This window comes from Sebastes fasciatus, chromosome 7 (assembly GCF_043250625.1).
Source record: "Sebastes fasciatus isolate fSebFas1 chromosome 7, fSebFas1.pri, whole genome shotgun sequence".
In the NCBI taxonomy this organism is placed as follows: Eukaryota; Metazoa; Chordata; class Actinopteri; order Perciformes; family Sebastidae; genus Sebastes; species Sebastes fasciatus.
In genome coordinates this window covers 11,734,499-11,753,980 of record NC_133801.1, presented here as the reverse complement: position 1 = coordinate 11,753,980, position 19,482 = coordinate 11,734,499, and the positions used below count along the sequence as shown (strand labels likewise).

Below are 19,482 nucleotides of genomic sequence, written 5' to 3'. Positions count from 1 at the left end.
ATATGACCAACGTCCTGCAATAAAGACATTCCCATCAGTCCGCTGGGTATACAATGGTATACTGTACTGTATCATATTTGGTTTGTGGTGCTGATGGCATTACCATGGGGATATTTGTAATATTTATTTATTATGTATAATATTCTTTTATGTGTTAAGATTGTTGGCTGTGATCATTTTATGTTTTACCAACTCTTTTAAGTCTCGGTGAGTGTAATTACTGTTTGAGCTAACCAAAGCAAATTCATATTGTATAAGTATTGAATCTTGAATGTGAATCTTAAAGGAACAGTGTGTAACATTTCGGGGGATCTATTAGTAGAAATGGAATATAATATTCATAACAAAGTTTTAGGTGATTATACACTAAAGAAAACAAAGAATTGTTGTGTTTTCGTTAGCTTAGAATGAGCCCTTCATATCTACATAGGGAGCAGGTCCTCTTCACCGAGTTCGCCATTTTGCTCTGCCATGTTTCTACAGTAGCCCAGCCAAACACTGGTTCCAGCGAGAGCCTTTCACGTTTTCACGTTACTTTAAAACCACCATAGTTCTCCAACACGCTTGTGAATCTGCAATAACGTGAGCCACAGAGTGCAAAACTGTGGTACCGCCAGCCACCGTCTGACCTCCAATTCTCCTAAAGTAGTGTTATCATGGTAGGATGGCAACCGAGCGAGGCGAACGGCGTTACCACGGTTTTGCACTCGGTGGTTCACGTTACCACAGTCTTGGAAAGAGAAGAGTGAGCGGAGGGGTACTCAGTTGGTTGCAATCTGCAACCACACCACTAGATTTCGCCAAATCCTCAACACTGTACCTTTAAGCCTCAGCTACCTTGAGGTTAGTGCTAATTAGCAAATGTTGGCATTTTAACATGCTGAAATAAGATGGTGTACAGGGTAAACATTATACTTGCTACACATCAGCATGTTAGCAGGCTGTCGTTTAGCATGGCTGTAGAGTCTTATTCTTGTTTTAAGAACTTTTGGCTGTTAAGACCTTTTATTGTGTTTTATTCAATTTGGAAATGAGGAACAGTGATTTTGTAAATGCCAGCAAGCTGAATGTCACATTTTATTTCTGTTCAGTGACTCATTTTAAACAAAGAGTAAATTCCTTCTTGGTAACTGTTCGGCAGTGGTTCTGTGTAGATGACAGCCTATTGTATACTAAATATGTTAACAACATGAACATGGTTTTGTGAGGTGCTTACAATGCCTTGCCAAAATATATTTCTATGGTAATGTAAGTCCCCCTCCTCCTTTCCCCAGGATCACTTGGGACGAGGCATTTTCTGTGTTTTCCTGTTTGTTCCTGTGCTGCTCACACTGCACAATGGTCCACTGATCTATAAATATGCCAACAAAAGAGTTTAAAATAAAACAAAATAGAACCACTGAGGTTTCTTGTTTTTTACCAGTCTACTTTATTGCATTTTCCATTGCATCCAAGTCGTAGTTTCACTCTTCATTCAACAAAGTGCATTTATTAGACAGCAGTATCGGCAGAAGTAATAGTAGTGGTGGTGGAGTAGTTTGTGCTTTTGCAGTATGTGCGTATTTTTGTCCTCATGGGGCCCTCAGAAGTCTTAGTTTGCATTTATACATTCACTTGATAGAGGGAGTCATCAAGGCACGACATACTGATAAAAGAGCAGAACACACTAGAGAGTGAGTTAGAGGGTAGGGTGCCAAGGTAATAGTTTTTGAAAAGGTCACTTCCTCTTTGTGTTAGAAAACTAGAATTCCTAAAAGTAAAACATGACAAATATGTTTGAGTTTAACAAAATAACTGTTTTGCATTTTACAAAAGCTACTCATTAAAAACAAACTGACACCACTAGGCTACTCTGCGCATTTTCATTAAAGTCTCTAAACGGCAAAATATAAAAATTAAGTCAACATTGCAGTCAAAAGGGAAGGGGGGGATGGGGGGCAAATGTGGGGTAGGACTTTTCAGTTTGGATGGCGCCTTCGAGCACATGACCGACAGTTTCCAGTGGAGTCCAGTGTGGCCTTGAGGAGGGGTGGAGGGGGTCAAGCGTCAGGGGTCAGGGAGAGATGTAACGGGAGGCTCCTTCAGGCTGAAACACAGGAAACAAAAACAAAAAACGAGGTCACACATTTTTCAGTTGGACAGTATGTGGTGGCGGAGGCAGCCACCACCACCGCTACGCCTGTGCCACCCAGCGTGCCCGCTACTCCGGAGGCACATCTGAAGCTCACTTAGCAGCTTCCTCTAACAAGGCGTGACAGGGGCTCGCAGGGGTTGGGAAGCAGCTACGGGAAGAGGGGGGTGAGCATTCCTTCAAAGCTTGCTCTGTGGCTCTTAATGCAGTGGGTCATAGATGTCTGACATGCAGAGAAGGACTAAAAGACATGCTTTGAAGATCAGGATTATTATTATTATCATCATCACCATCATCACTGCCTCAGAGGAACAAAAAAAAAAATTGTGGGATGTTTTCGTTATGGCTCCAGATGATCCCCAGGCATACTGTGTGCTCACTGAAGCTGTTTGCAGATGGAGCCAGTAGTGGCAGTCCCTTGTAAATAGGTTGCTGCATTATTTTGTTTCCTCTGACTGAACACCTCAGAGCACAACAGAAAACAACTCTATGCAAACACCAAGGTGAAGCTAAGGAGAGTACCAGCGTTAGTATGTGAGATTTATGCACTTTATATGTAAAGGCAAGGACATTACATTGCAGTGAATGCTCTAAAGCTGCTTCATAGGTGCAGTATACAACGTAGATAAAGCTGAGAGGTTGATAAATTGTCTGTTATTATTCGGAGGCCTTTGATTTGATAGCAGGGTCAAAGAGGCACACAAAACCAAAACAGTTTAATTAATCTGGTTACATAAACGGCGAATATAAAAGCAACACCAAGGGGACCTATTCATGATGTGGTAATGTTTTACTGCCCTCCAGTGGTATAAAGCAAAAGCACTGAAAGCAGTGGAGAAAGTGTGGTGTATTACCTGGATAGTAGCAAGTCAACATCAGTGACGTCACCTGGCTTTAACTACTCGGCCTCTTCCTCCTGTTAAAAGAAATAATCATGTGTTAACAACAAATACTTATAATGAAAGATGTCAGAATGTGTTAAAAATCTGTGTTTTGAGTTGCTTTCTGTGGAATAGTTAAGGGATTATAGCATCTTAAAGGAACAGTGTGTAACATTTTAGGGGATCTAGTAGCAGAAATGGAATATAATATTCATAACTATGTTTTCATTAGTGTATTATCACCTGAAACTAAGAATCATTGTGTTTTCGTTAGCTTAGAATGAGCCCTTCATATCTACACGGGGAGCGGGTCCTCTTGTCCGCCATGTTTCTACAGTAGCCCAGAACGGACAAACCAAACACTGGCTCTAGAGAAAGACTTTCCCAGAGGATGGCCTCTGCGTGAGGTAAACAATGTTACAACAGTTTTGTACTCGGCGGCTCACATTACCACAGTCTTGGAAAAGGAGGAGTGAGCGGAGGAGTACTCAGTTGGTTGCAATCTGCAACTACACCACTATATGCTACCAAATCCTATACACTGCACCTTTAAGTTTTAGAAAAATCTAATAATTCAGTACAAATGCTGCTTGTTGTTTCAGCCCCTCCGTCTCAGTGACCCGGGTTAGATCCATTGGGCGGGTGAGGCTTTAAGCTTAGTGGATTTAAGAAAAAGGATTACACTTGGATCTGCTTAGTTTGTTGCACAAATAAAAGCAATGATGATTCCTCCGACTGTCTTGTCTCCTAATTCCAATAAAATCAGTGATTACTGGGTCTGAGTTATCAAGATGCTCTATTAGAGAGCGAGATCCATCCTCTCTTAATGAGAGTGAAACAAGGTTTTCTGCAGGCATGTCAAGCACAGGCAGCAAGTCAGACGTGACAAAATGGATTTTAGTCATTGCTGTAATACTACCTGTGTTTCTTCCAAGTCTTCTCCTTCTTCTTCCTTTGACATGTTAAAAAAGAAAGAGAAAAGAAGGGGTTGTGTGAGGTCGTGGTCCGGATCACAGGAAGGTGAGAGGGCTTCACATGTAAGTGTTTGTAGTGAGGATGGGTTAAAAATGGAGAAGAAGTAACCCGAGAGAGGTGACAGCAGGGACGAGAGGGAACTAATGAAATCCGTATATCCTAAGATGACTTAATGAAACAAGAGCGGTGCTTAAGACGGTGCACCATACAAGATAAGTCATTCTGTGTTTTGTTTAAGTGTAATCACTCAGCTGCAGTGAGAGCTGCTCCTTGTTGGTACAGTTCTCTTGAAGTAAACAACACACTCACCAAGGGACAAAGGGAGTTGACATCATTATCTATAATTAGATTCATCCTCTCGTATGAATTAAGATAGTAAGTACAAACAGATCTGCACGATCTGGAAACAAATTAGGCAGCAGCTCACAATCCAGTGGGTCATCTGATGTAACTCAATATTTGTATGTGTTTTTTTCCTCCTAGTGTTGCACAATAACAAGAAGTGCTCCATCTCATCCATCCTTGTTGGAACTTGTCGCATCCGCTTTGTTTCAAAGTGCTCTCGGCAAAAAGCAACAAAGGGTATGACTTCTTAAAAAAAAAAAGAAATGAAAAAGACAAGTCCCCCTGTCAGGTTAGTGTCCTCTCTCCTTGCAACAAAACCAAACATGTCCAAGTTATGCTCTTGTGCACACACACAGAGGTGAACAACACAACAAAACTTTCCACCTGTTCTCAGTGCATCAAAACAAACATAGTGAAGATGTGTTGGCAGACTCAGAGAAAATGCCTGAACAAATGTTCTTGAATGCAACACTGAACTAACAACAAACATTGTGTGGTCAGGTGCCATCTTTGAAGTAATGCCCATCAGTGAAAATCAATCACATTCCCACAATGTGCACTGGACGGAGACAGTAGAAATGTTTGCATACACCTGTACAAACAGTCTTTGTATGCAATCAGATCATGCATAAAAATCCCAATATGATTCACACCGTGCAAATCAAATATACCTCTTGTGCTTCAGCCTCTTCTTCCTCCTAAGATGAAAGCATGTGGTGTTTAGTATGTAAATATCACAAAGAAAGAAACGTAGTCTGTAATTCGGTACATGTGGTCCCGGATTTATGTTACCACACTAAATCCACCTAAGGTTTGATTAAAATGTTGTCATATTTATCATGCTGCACACCATCAGGCATCTACATGGAAAAAAATCAACAAGTCCATGCAGCACACAGAGAGAGACAAAAGAAAGACGAAGGACAGTGGAAACCTCTAAAGTCTATAGAGCCTAAAAAAAATACAAGACGTCACAAACCACAGAAACTCACTGCCTTGTTTGTCTTGCTCCTGCAAGAGAGGTACGACAACAACAGCAACACCACAATAGATGGAAAGGTAGAGAGGAAAGAAGGCAAAGCAAAGCAAAGCAGTGAAGCATTCGTGATAGAAGATCAGGCAGAGGCTGGAATGTCTCAGAGAAGCAGAGCTCTTTTCACACAGCACTTAAAACAGGGATGTTTTTTAAAATGGACTTTTTTTAAATAAGTCATGGGCCACTTAAGTCATGGGCCAGTTGCATAAACTTAGTTTAAAACTAGTCTTGGTCTTAGACTGGTTTTAGATTGTGTGATTGATTAGACTAGTCTAGTTAAGCCTTTCTGTTGCATAAATATCAAGACTGACTTAATCTGTGATCAGAAAGTTAGCCACCTCTCCCCCTGGCTAAATGGCTAAGCCTGAGGTGAGAGCTTTGTTGCTATGGCAACAATCTGTTAGAAGGTCAGTTAGCTAACTATTTCATCTGTTTATCCATTACTTTTTGGATTCTTTGGATCTAAGTCAGTCTTACATTAATCACTCATAGCTTTATGCAACATGTAAATTTAAGTGTCTATAGCAAGTCTGGCTTAAAGTTATATTTAAGATAAAGACTAAGTCTATTTCTATGCAACTGGCCCCTGAACTGTCAACTGAAGTTAACCCAGACTTAAAAGCAATGCTGTGAGAGAAGTTGCTGAGTTGATCACAAAAGGGTCTTAACCAAGAAACTTGCAACCCTTTAATGTGCAGTGTGAGAAACAATGTGTGAGCAAGTGCAGAGGTTTGGTTTTAGATGTGGGCGGACACTGTAATAATTGAAAGCTACCCAGATGAGTGGATCAATATTCTCTCATCTGAAAAGTACGAGGACGCTGTTTAGAGAGATTTTTGTGAGTAAATCAAAACGAAACTGTAAGAGTGCGTGGGTCAATAACAAGATTTTTAAGAAGTGAGAGGGATGTGTTTCCCCCGCCCCCAGTGGAAATGACATGCCTGTGTGTGAGTGCATGTTCAGATGTGTGTTTGAGCTTATGTGAATGCAAACAGGGATGCAGAAGAGGTTAAGCCCTTGAGAACATATTGTAAATGAATTGCATACTAGAATATAGTATCAAACTACACTTTACATTATTCAGTATATTACATTATTACCTCTCTATTCTTATATCGGCAATGTCCTTATGACAAGCACTGGAGGTCATACTTTAAATCATCACTGCATCACTGTGAGAGAATAGAGACAATACACACTTGAGGTTGCAAGCAAAACCTCTTGGTATGGCCAACAGTGTTGTCCTTAATCTTACACTTTATTCTGACTCTTGTCTTCTTCAAAGTCTACTAGTTGAACTAGTGAAAGAGACAATTTGAAGAAATGCTTGAAAGACTGGGAGGTAGCAAGGAAGCAAGAAAGGAATGTAAGGAAAGCAGGTTAAAAAAAAAAATATCACATGAATCTACCTCAAGCTGTCGTAGCTCTTCTTCCTCCTAGAAGTAAATAACAGATAGCAGGTCAGCAGGCTGTGTGGGGAGCAAAAGAGCACCACAGGCATGCGCTATAGAAAAGTCTCCTGATTTAAAATGGAAACTATAAGGGGATGGTTGAGGTTGTCAGGAAGCAGCTACAGAAACTGGGAAGAAATGAGGAACATGATGTTAGCAGAAAAAGAGGGGGTAAATGGAGTAGAGTGATGAAGAAAGAGGTGAAGTGAGCAAATTAAAGAGTATCTAGATGAGTGGGAACAGCAGACCAAGACCCCCCGCTCCACCCCGACCCAACCAGAGCAGCCTTCCCTGATCGCTGCACCATCAAACCCACACTGCTGACGACTATACGGAGGAGCCGCAGAAAGAGACGATCACCGACGCACAGTTACCTCTGACTGCAAATCCTCTTCCTCCTGGAGGGAGCAAACCAAGAGATGACAAAAGGGCAGAGGAGGGGTCAAATGCCGTACGGTGCGTGCACGAGGAACAAGACTGGTGTGAAGACCAGTAGCAAGACCTCTGAAACTGATGCATCTAAGTGAAGTGAGGCGATTTCAATGGACTGGAACATGAACTGAGGAAACATGCCAATTCTTACATGCAGCTACCTGAAGTAGAAGGTGGAAACTGTGTGAAAAGAACTCAATAAACTCCACATTACCAGGGTATATAAATGTGTAACGGTAAAAGCTAGGTGCCAAACCCTTTAGGTAAAAGTGGAATGTAGCATTTCTAAAATGCGTATATTGCATAATAGTAAGAAAATCACTGCCAAAATGTCCCTGTTTATATATTTTTCTCGGTGGTGAAGAGGCTGTTAGATTTGTCTGATGATCATGACATGCATTCCCACCACAAGAGTCTGGCAAACAGGGGCAGAACGGACGATATTTACAGGCTACAAAATGGGAAAAAAAGAGGTTTCAAGCATTCAAATGCTTGTGCACAGTCAAAGGGGTGCACAAATTAAATAAATCATCCACTTCCCTTGAACAGAGAGTGGGAGAGGTTACACTAAAACCTGAGTGTTATAGACTGTTTCAATGGAATTGCGTTGCTAGGCAACAGCTTGGGTCCATGTTTACTTCCTGTTAGCTTATGTCATTCACATGGTGCCTTCAAATGAAACTCGTGAGCTTGTGCTTACAACATGGGAAGTTGTGTACACGATATGCTTGGCGTTCAAGTGGTTAAGTCGTGAGAACACCGCTGCTAAGCATCGACAATATTAACATTACTGTCGGCGTCTAGAAACCACAGAGGCTAACAATTTAGCAAGCTAGCAAGCGGGTAACATAATGCAGTAAATGCAAAGGAATAATAACAGAGGAAAAAGATGAGGCCGTTGGGAATATTGACATTTTCCTCAGACCTATTATAAAATTACAAAGAATTATAATAGACGACCAAAATTACAATATATTCACTTATTATGTTCCGAAAAATTAACTTCCATGACCTCCGCCATTCCTGACATAGTCAACAAACACGTCACAAGTCGTGAACTCTGAGCTTTCAGAAACTTTCCACTTATCAGGTCGTGAATACCACAAGAGGGGGGCGTTCATATGGACTCTTCTCGTAAACACGGTAAACACGACCCCATTTGAAGGCACCAATATACACTGCAACAGGAAATAAACTGGGACCCATTTGGAATGTTTGTTTACAACTATGAAATGGTCTATACATCGCAAATACAGTAGACAGTAATTTACAGTCAGAGTGGGTTTGAACCTCTGAATATGGCCAATCATCTTCTGACTGGACATTAGAGGTTAGCATTTGATCAACCGTGACTAACTCACTACATTATTAGGAAAAGAGCATTATATATTTCAACAAATTTCACCTGGATATTGATTAAAAACAACATTAGTGTTTGAGTAAATAAGTTATATGTGAAATAATACTACTCATTTAAAAGGGGAAGAGAAACTCTCACTAATAGAAATTCTTCTTGAGGCTCTTAAAGCGGTATAAACGGTGGACAACGGCAAACAGCCTAACTTCTACTTTGCCAGCTAATGAGACTGATATCAAGTCATTAAATGGGGCATTATCAGTGATTATAAGCCTCATAGATGTGGGTCAGTAGGGCCCTGCTACACCCACTGTCATCTAGTCACATGGTAAATCACCGAAAGAAGGAATAAAAGAAGATGAGTATAGACAGACTAGTATAGACAGCATGAAACTCGATGAGGGCGATGGATGACTTTTGAAACTTAGTTATTTTAAACCAAAACACAATGTTTTCCCTTAAACTTAACTAAGTGGTTTTGTTGCCTAAACCTAAAGAAGCATTTTGTTTGTGTTCAAAACTTGACGTTTAATTCAGTTTTACGTGTTAGAACATGTTGCTTTCTAAGTCCCGCTTTCAGTTTTACAACGTAGCAGACGTAGTAGGCCCCTACTGGCCCACATCTATGATGCTTATAGTGAGCGTTAACGCCCATTTAATAACCTGAATCGCTCTGCAATATCAAACAGCACCTTAAGAAAATTATTTTTTCTTTTACATTGTTATTAATCCAGATATCAGGTGAGGATTAAAACAAATTAATCTGACAGTTAATTGACACCCTACAAGTGCAGCTCATGTTAGTAATCATTACTTTAGACAACATTTTGAAATCACTGGCAAGTCCGTAAACTTTTGATAAACCTACCTGTTCTTCTTCTTCTTCCTCTGCATGGGCCTGCTAACAGAAGAGATAAGATAGTATTAGAGATGTCAGACTGTGCATACAGTACAAATACATATCACATACTGTATAGTCATACTGAAACACAACAGCACCCGCAGATCAGGCTTATTGAACCAGACAAAGTGGGGTGTTTATGGGATTGGATATGCAGTGAAATGCGGGATGGAAGACAAGTGGTCATCAGCAAAAATACACAGACACATTGAGGGAAAAAGAAAAACAGACAAAACCCATAAAAAGTTGCAGAAATACAACAGTGAAGAGGTTAAGTGTCCAATGGTGCTGAATAAACGATGAACAGGAACAGTGAAGAGGAACGTTGCACATTTTTGGTAAATAAATAACTCTGAAAGAGACTTGACGACGAGGAGATGCAGTACGAGGACGACAGGCACTTCAAAAGGAGGCAAGAAAAGGACATTAAAGGGACAGTGAAGGAAGGAAAACCAGAGCATTCCAGGAATGATGGGAAGGAGGAGAAGACAATCAATTCAAAACATTCAAGGGATGGAGGGAGAGGCAAAACTACAGGAGGTCGGATTGTAGTCGAGTGGCAATTACTGTGTCTCCTGTGACCTCGTCTGTTTCTTCCTCCTCCTCCTCGTCTGCGGGGGCCTCGTCTCCTGCTGTTTCTCCTTCCGTGGCTTCATCATCTGCTACCTCCTCCTCCTCCTCGCCACCCTCACCTTCCTCCTCCTCATCAGCTGCCTGCTCCTCCTCCTCCTCCTCTCCGTGTGCATTCCCGTTGCGCTCCTCCACTGGAACCTCCTTATTGTGAGGTGAAAACAACAACTGGTGATCAAGGAAAACAAATGATGTGATAAAAAAAAAGAGAATATTAATGGGATAGATGTTCAGGCACTGCTTCAACAGCACAAAGACGGTCAGCTCATCAGTTGGAGAGGTTCAAAAACTTAAATAGGTGTTAGACAATCCTGGGAATGAAGTGGAGGGGAAGAAGTAGTAGCAGTTAAAAGGTGGAGACATGTCAGTACTTCCTTTATGAAAATCAAAAGTTTGGAATGATGCATCATGGATTGAAGACAGCTTTTTTTGTCACAGGTGAGAATCAGTCATGTGCCAGATTATTAAAAATAAAACAAACACTATATAACATGTTAATTAGAGAGCTTTAGAGGTGCTGGTAGGTCAGGTTTTGTTATCTTTGGACAGAGTCAGACTAGCTGTTTCCAGCAATTTTCAGTCTTTTAAGCTAACCAGTTGCTGGCTGTAGCTTCTCATTTACCTTACAGACATTAAAGTGGTGCATCATTATTTATTTATTTCATCTCTCAGCGTATGAGTGTATTTCCCAAAATGTTGAGCAGTAAAAGCACGGGGGCAACTGAACTCCAGCTGGAAAGAAAATTAACTCAGTTTTCACTTTGCTCATGCAGCACTGCATTGTAGCCTGTGGGCAAAAGACAGATCACAGGTTCAGCTGAGCAGAACTCTTCAGTGGTGTTTTGAGCTAAATTACTTTAAATCCTAAAGTAGAAAATCAGTGGATTAAAATCTTGCTTATGAGGAATGTTTGCTTATATCCTGGACTAACCTTACTTCAATATTATTCCATTTTAAAGATGGTTAATGCAGAATTTTCAAACTTTGAATTAGGGCTGTCAATCGATTAAAATATTAATCGCATGATTGTCCATGATTAATTGAAAATTAATCACACGTTTTTTATCTGTTGAGTGGACAAATATGCTTGCTTTATGCAAATGTATGTATATATTTATTATTGGAAATCAATTGCCAACGCAAAACAATGACAAATATTGTCCAGAAACCCTCACAGGTACTGCATTTAGCATAAAACAATATACTCAAATCATAACATGGCAAACTCAAGCCCAACAGGCAACAACAGCTGTCAGTGTGTCAGTGTGCTGACTTGACTATGACTTGCCCCAAACTGCATATGATTATCATAAAGTGGGCATGTCTGTAAAGGAGAGACTCGTGGGTACCCATAGAACCCATTTTCATCCACTTATCTTAAGGTCAGAGGTCAAAGGACCCCTTTGAAAATGTCCTTTTTTTTCCTCGCCAAAATTTTGCGTAAGTTTGGAGCGTTGTTTAGTCTCCTTTCTAATAAACTGACATTACATAGTTGTTATAAATGGATTCCTTAAGTTTTCTAGTTTCATATGATGCCAGTATTTTCACTCTAGCTTTAAAACTGAGCTCGCTACAACCTAAAAATGGCAAGTTGTGTTAAGGCGTTTTTGTGGTGTTAAAAACGAATTTGCGTTAACGAGTTATTATCATGTTTATTTTGACAGCCCTAATTTAAATGTAGAAAGTGAATGACGTATGTTCTTTGTTATCTTGTAATTTAATCTGCATTGTAGTGAAACTGAGGACCCGCAGGGATTTTCATTTGGGAGGAAAATGTTAGAAAGTCACTAGAATCAAGAAGTATAAAAGATACAAAATGCTTCTTTAAAAATATGCATTGAACAAAAAACACAAAACGTTGAATTTAACAATGCAAATACTCCTCTTTGTAAATAACTAATTGTAGACACGATTATGGGAACATGATGCTTGGCAGTCCCAACACAGTGTTATTATGATAACTCAGTATATTGTGTTAATGTGAACTGAAACTTCATGCAGAACACAAAGAGATTAGTCAATGTGATGACCGGGACAGAGGGGAGGAGAGGAAATTAAGAGTCGGCTCAAGTCGACAAGTATGGACAGAAGTTACACTGGGTGGAAAGGAAAAGTTAAGACAAGGTTAAAAGAAAACATGAGGGGAAAAATGAAAGTATCGACGGCATTACTATTGAGTCATCAACGTTCCCCTCTGCATTAGTTTCCTCAGCATGGGTCCCGTTCTCAACAATGTGCGCCTTATCGTCCTTTCCTGCTTCCTGTTTCAATGAAATGATCAGATTTAATATAAGCACATCACACAGAATCAGGGCTTGAAATGAACCGTTTAGATCACCAGCCAATATGTCCTCTACGTTTTGAAGTTACAACCACTCTGAATATTGTCAAATCAAAATGGTTTTGTTTTGTTTTTTCAAAATGGAAACTCACTCAGTCGGAACTGAAATGGTTAGTTCAGATTTGTTTAAGTTAAGTTGAGTTGTATGTATACTCCTGTGTTCTGCGAGGTAAAATGACTGCTTTTGTGAATGTGGTCTGGTCGCTTTGAAGAGAGCGATTTAACGGCGTCAACCTTTCCGACGGGGAACTGAAGCCGTTATATCGCCATCTTCAAAACCACCAGACTCCATTCGCAAAACAGTCATTTTACCGATCGGTGAGGTAGTTTGTGTTATGGTGTGACTTTTGCACATTTTGACGCTAAAACATACATACTTTGACCAAAATTTGAACGTTCGGATTTTAATACATAAGGAACACCACTGGGCACCACTGGTATTGCTTGAAAATGCTTGTGCAGCATTCTGGATCTGGTTTAAATTAGTTTTGCTGTCTTGTAAGCCCATGTGGGCTGTATGCGAGATGTATGCATGACACAGTAATAAAAATGTCATCTTCATATATTTGTCAGGTGTTCTCTTCAAGTGCTGTGCAGGGCTTTAAAGTTGTTTATGATTGCTTGATTAATTCTGATGATTGCACAGCTTTAATGGTTCTAGTGAGATTTTTGCCTACGTTGTTGTATTGTTCTAGTACTTAAAATCCTAAAGGAATATCTTATCTGACTGATGTTATTCAATACAAACAGCTCAAGGATGTGATTTAGTGCAGAAAGTCAAACCATAATGTATTCTACTAAGTTTTAAACATGCTAAAGGACAATATATTTTAGCTCTTTGAATAAACATAAAAACACAATCGATTCACCGCCTGGAATAGGGATGAAAGAAATTAGATTATTTTGTTTAGAAGTTGTTGTTTTTGTCCACAGTAGAAGACAGAAAATAGTTCCAACCTTTGAGCCAGGAGGAGGAGGCAGCCCCAGGAAGGCGTACACCATGTTGTCCTCCTTGGCATCAAAGAATGTTTCGTAGTCCTGCATGAAAACAAAAGAAAAAAACGTTCTCCAACAATTCATCACATCTTCTATTCCTACTGACTCATCATGTGTGGAGCAGGTCTGAACAGTGTAGTAATTGCATATACTGTAAATTCTATGTGTTTTAACCAGAACAGAGGATGATCAATAACAGGTCCTCTGATAATAGCACTTTACTCTTTTCTTTACTGTACATCTGCCCATTAAAGTAAAGGGATAGTTTGGGTGTTTTGAAGTGGGGTTGTATGAGGTACTTATCCATAGTCAGTGTATAACCTACAGTAGATAACGGTCGGCAGACAGGACTTAAAGCATTAAAGCAAAGCAATGTGCTGCTGTGAATGGGACCGGCAGCAAAACGTATTTTAACAACCTAAAAGAAAGATCTACCTAAAAAAAATCAATATCAGTTTAAGTGTACGCTATATTTAGAATATTTTCACCGGTTCATCTTGCCTTCAGACAGCTATACCGTCTATGTTTCCAACGAGGAACTGAAGCCGTTATCTTTGCTCTCGCCAAAGCAACCAGACTCCATTGAAAAAAAACAGTAATGTTACCTCGCAGGGCACGGGAGTTGCTGGTCACCAATCGAGGCAGCGGTAGACCAGCAACCCCCGTGTTCTGCTAGGTAAAATTACAGTTTTTTTTCAATGGAGTCTGGTGGCTTTGGCGAGAGCATGGATGGATACAACGGCTTCAGTTCCCCGTCGGAAAGGGCTGTCTGACAGGAAGATAAAGCGGTGGAAATACTCTGAATATACCGTAAATTTAAACTGATATTGATTTTTTTAGGTGGGCCTTTCTTTAGGTAACTAAAATACGTTTTGCTGCCGGCCCCGTCCACAGCAGTACATTGCTTTGGTTCCGTGCGGTAACTGCTGTCTGTTTCTCCGAACTGGGGGCATGCCGACCGTCATCTACTCTAGGTAATACACTGACTATGGATAGGTACCTCGTACAACCCCACTTCAAAACACCTGAACTATCTCTTTAATGACGAGTCTTTGCTGTGAGAATGTTTCTGTGTATGTACCCCACAGTAGCCCTCTTCATTGAAGATCTGAGGGGGCAGGGGGATGCCGTTGGCGGGCTTCTTCTCCTCAGGGACGTTCTTCCTCATCCACATGCGGTTGTCCTCGTTGCAGGCGATGTCCAGCTGAGTGTAGTCCACTTTAAGAGCCTCCAGGAAGCCGACCACATCTTGCTGCTTCTTCTTGATCTGGGAGGCAGAAAAATAAATAACATAAGAAAATCAACACAGGTTGCACAGCGTAATATTTTTAATTTCAAAGATTGAAAATTGCGGTGTTCTTGTGTTTCTCCCAGAATAATAAGTGTCATTTATAATATATAATAACACCATGGGTTGTGTCACATCCTTTGTCAGTCCCCTGTCCTACCAAATAAACATATAAACCCAATGCTCAAACAATTACAAAATATTAAATTAGTCATTGAAGTTATTTATCAAGCACAAATGCCCGGATATATATCACTGTATATAATATATCACTGCAGATGGAATATCTTTGTGTTTTGGACTGTTGTAGGGCTGCAACTAACAATTGTTTTCATTGTCGATTAATCTGTTGATTATTTTCTCGATTAATCGATTAGTTGTTTGATCTATAAAATGTCAGGAAATGGAGTAAATGAAGCCCAAATTTTTTGTTTTGTCCACAACTCAAAGATATTCAGTTTACTGTCATAGAGGAGTAAATAAACCAGAAACTATTCACATTTAAGAAGCTGGAATCAGAGAATTTACTTTTTTTTAATCTTAAAAAAATTATTCAAACTGATTAATTGATTATCAAAATAGTTGGTGAATAATTAAATAGTTGACAACTAATCAATTAATCGTTCTCGTAATATTTCAACTTTATTCTCGTAAACTTCTGAGTTTTTTCTCATAGTATTATGACTTTATTCTCGTAATATTACGACTTTTTTCTCGTAAGCTTCTGACTTTATTCTCGTAAACTTCTGAGTTTTTTCTCATAATATTATGACTTTATTCTCATAATATTACAACTTTTTTCTCGTTAAATTATGACTTCATTCTTGTAATATTACGATTTTTTGTCTTGTAAACTTCTGACTTTATTCTCGAAATCTCCGATTTTTTTCCCTCAATGTGGCCCTAATTATACATAGTACATTTGCTCTTTGGCCCTCACTGCATCAGACTTATATACTATATACTTAGACTGTAAACTGTGTTACCTACATCACACACAGCTGTGAGACAACACTGCTAGCCAACTGGGCCACCATGCCACCTCCAGGACTGGCTCAAACTGCTTATTTAGCTTTACTAAAAGTAGATCTAAGGAGATGAATTCACACCTAACTTGCTGTGGTTATCACCCCACCTAGTGTTTAAACACGTATATCTGGTCACAAGTAGTCTGAAAAGTGTTTATTATAGGGGCAAAATCTCCACTAACACCGGGTATGTGGTCTCTATATCGGGGTCTGTGTCATGCAAAGCTTTGTGGAGCTCCTGTTCTAGAAAGATCTGCATCGACTTCTTGTGAGATATAAAGTATTGAAGCACAGCTGCAGGATCAATCTAAGCACACATCAAGTCATAAACATGCCAATATGCGTTACGTATGCGAAATCACAGGCATGCATTTTGTTGTTTAGCGCTGTTGAATCAGTTAGTGGAAGTTTAAGGAGTAAACTACTGATAGTAAATGAGTCTGAATGCTTACCGCAGTGGATCCCGATGAAGTGGCGAGATATACTTTGATAACCATTTTTGTTTCAATATATTTAGTGGAGTATAGGCTGTGCAACAAGTAGAGGCTCTTAAAGGAGCAGGCGGCCTCCTCTATTATTAGAGAGACATAGCACTGAGATCACACACACACACACACACACTGCTGCAGGGTCTATTTGTGTCTCCAGGCTCCATTAGTGCAGGATAGGCTGGTTGGCCCTCTAGAGGCGCAGCAACATCACAGACTGATTGGCAACTTCAGCTGTCTGTCGGCTGCAGGGGACAGTGAAGTTCAGCTCCGGCTCTCTGCTGAGTGCATATATGGACAGAAATAGCACTGACCAGCACTATAGGCTGTCAGCCTTTGGTTTCCAAACGCAACAACTCTACTCGGGCCCGTTTAGGGTCCTTGAATAGGAGACAATTAAAGATCCCATATTATTAAAAAAAAGTGAGATTTTCATGTTTCTTTTTATTATAAAGCAGGCTTAAAGGGACTGTTTGTAAGAATCAGAATTGCTTGTTAACGGCGACACCTGTGGCCGTTAAGTCAACGAAAGTCAGCGTCGGGCTCGCGCTTGCTCGCTCTACATAGCAATGAACGAGCATCGCTCAAAACAGTGAGACGACACACGTCAGCTAAAACCACAATATCACTCTATATTTCAGCTGCTTGGCAGTAATGTTAGCTGACCAGACGAAGGTCTCTCCATGAATCAATGCTGATCTTGGTGTTGACAGCACCCGATCGGAGACGATAAGGTTTCTCGCTGCGGAGCCCCGTCACTTCAGAAGACACAGAAAACCTCTGTTGGTCTGGAGGAGCTGCAGCATTTATTTCTGCACAAACGTCCACTGTACGTTCACTAGGTATTCTCAGAGCTAAACTAACTCTTCTGCAGTGTGCACGCATGCACGTGAGGTGGAGCGAGCTAAGTGAAGGCAAGCAGGCAGAGGAGCAGAGGAGCAGAGACTCCGGCCCTGGAGACCAAAGCTACGGTCTCCTCCGCGTACTATGACCGCGGCCAACACTGTTTTGCAAGACGGGCTTCACTATACAATTCTGTTGCAATTCCGTCAAAATGCGCTAAAACGGAGTGTTTCAGACAGAAGGTAAATACAGGCATATTCAGGCTGACAGTATGAGGAAAATAAAGTTTTTTTTTAACATTACAGCATGTAAACATGTCTTAGTGGAAACACAAAATACAAGTATGAATCTGAAAATGGGCATAATATGGGACCTTTAAGGTCTATATATTTTTCATATATATATATATATATTTTGAATATTGCAACTTTTTTATAGACCTTTTTCAAACTTGACAACATAAACATTTTAAATGGTTTGAATTTCCAGTTCCAATGTTTGATGATTCAGCAGCTGACAGGAAGTAAACTTGGACCGAAGCTGTTGCAAGGCAACGCAATTCTGTTGCAGTTCCGTCAAAATGCGCTAAAACGGAGCGTTTCAGACAGAGGGTAAATACGTACAGGCATATTCAGGCTGACAGTATGAGGAAAATAAAGTGGTTTTTTTAACATTACAGCATGTAAACATGTCTTAGTAGAAACACAAAATACAAGTATGAACCTGAAAATGGGCATAATATGGGACCTTTAAGGTCTATATATTTTATATATATATATATATATATATTGAATATTGCAACTTTTCTATAGACCTTTTTCAAACTTGACAACATAAACATATTAAATGGTTTGAATTTCCAGTTCCAATGTTTGTTGATGCAGTAGCTGACAGGAAATAAACTTGGACCGAAGCTGTTGCCCTATAATATATTTTTTATATAAATATTTTGAATATTGCAACTTTTCTATAGACCTTTCCAAACTTGACAACATAAACATATTAAAAATGGTAAAATTATAAAATTAAAAATGTCCAGTGCCAATGTTTGTTGATGCAGTCTTACAGGAAGTAAACTTGGACCGAAGCTGTTGCCCATATATATATATATATATATATTGAATATTGCAACTTTCCTATAGACCTTTTCAAGCTTGACAACATAAACAGTTTAAATGGTTTTGTATTTCCGGTTCCAATGTGTGTTGATGCAGTAGCTGACAGGAAGTAAACTTGGACCGAAGCTGTTACCCTAGCAACAGAACGGCAATTAAATAGTCAGTCATGCTTTGGTTAACAAACGCAGACACTCGGGCCGTTTAGGGTCCTTATATATATATATATATTTATTTATTTTTTAATATATTTTTAATATCATTTTATATTGCAACTTTTCTATAAGAAGTGTTTCCCTTTGAGGGTTTTTTGCAGTTGTCCCGCTGGTTACCGTGACAACGTCTTTACAAGAAGGCCCCTAGCAACCGATGGAAGATTAATTTATCGTTATAGCCTCTATCTAGCTAAATATTTACAACCTGTACCTTCAGTAGTGTGAACCAGGAGAGAAAGAGCAAGATTATTTGCAAGAAAAAGGTATGATACTCTTATAGTTCCTTACCATAAGTTTATTCAAGTGTGCTATTAGTATACTTCTTCTTAACTTAAAATAAGAGACTTTCAGTTGACTTTTTATGTAGCTACTTATCAGACATATGCCTAACAAAAGTAGACAAAAGTATACTTGGCTCGTACTTACAAGTATACAGAAATGGTTAAGTATACTTGGTTTATTGGCCTACTTGTACTTAATCTTTTGATTGAGATATACTTATTCATTTATTTTTTTGTTATATTGTATAGTCTTAAATTGTGCAAAATACATAAACATAAACATTAAAGTGTGGCTACATTAATTAAATTGTGAAAGAACAATATTCCTAAAGTTAATAGTGGAGGAGGCTATTTTATTCGCCTCAGATTAGTTTATAGGAACCAAAGAGAAACGTTTTTGTTATCAAACTCTAATCAGGGATTATGCATACAGGCATACAGTTTTATTTACCTCAGAAAAGCACTTTATGTTGGTTTATTAACCTCTAAAGCTTTGTATATTGTTTTAACTTGTAACTTATCTCCTCCTTCATTTTTTACTTTGTGTAAGTTCACTGTTTTTCTTAAATTGTTCTTCTTTACTCAGAGAGGAGAAGCCTATTAACCCTGTAAAGCCCAAAGTAATCCTCAACCTATTTACACATTAAACTAAATTCACACAATACTGTCTAGCTATAGCCTATTGTGATCTCTACTTATCATACTAAAGGGACAATAGGACCCACTGACTATGTAAATGTTGTCTTTG

The 19,482-nt window shown here is 39.5% G+C and overlaps 1 protein-coding gene across 44 annotated transcripts; it reads right to left on the bottom strand.

The window, feature by feature from the left end:
• Positions 1–1,612: 1,612 nt before the first annotated feature.
• sh3bgr (SH3 domain binding glutamate-rich protein) lies at positions 1,613–16,427 on the bottom strand. Of its 44 annotated transcripts, none has more exons than XM_074641620.1 (12): positions 16,245–16,427; positions 14,558–14,743; positions 13,438–13,518; positions 12,311–12,400; positions 10,092–10,283; positions 9,477–9,509; positions 7,194–7,217; positions 6,778–6,804; positions 5,004–5,030; positions 3,932–3,964; positions 2,986–3,047; positions 1,613–2,086 (listed from the first exon to the last, which is right to left on the bottom strand). In XM_074641620.1, exons 1-11 carry the CDS (start codon positions 16,287–16,289, stop codon positions 3,030–3,032), a joined length of 756 nt encoding a protein of 251 aa, XP_074497721.1. In that variant the 5' UTR covers positions 16,290–16,427; the 3' UTR covers positions 1,613–2,086; positions 2,986–3,029. The 44 variants fall into 44 exon arrangements, with proteins under 44 accessions (XP_074497721.1, XP_074497720.1, XP_074497729.1 ...); XM_074641619.1 differs by having other exon boundaries at positions 10,077–10,283; positions 16,245–16,426; XM_074641628.1 differs by lacking the exon at positions 3,932–3,964.
• Positions 16,428–19,482: the final 3,055 nt, after the last annotated feature.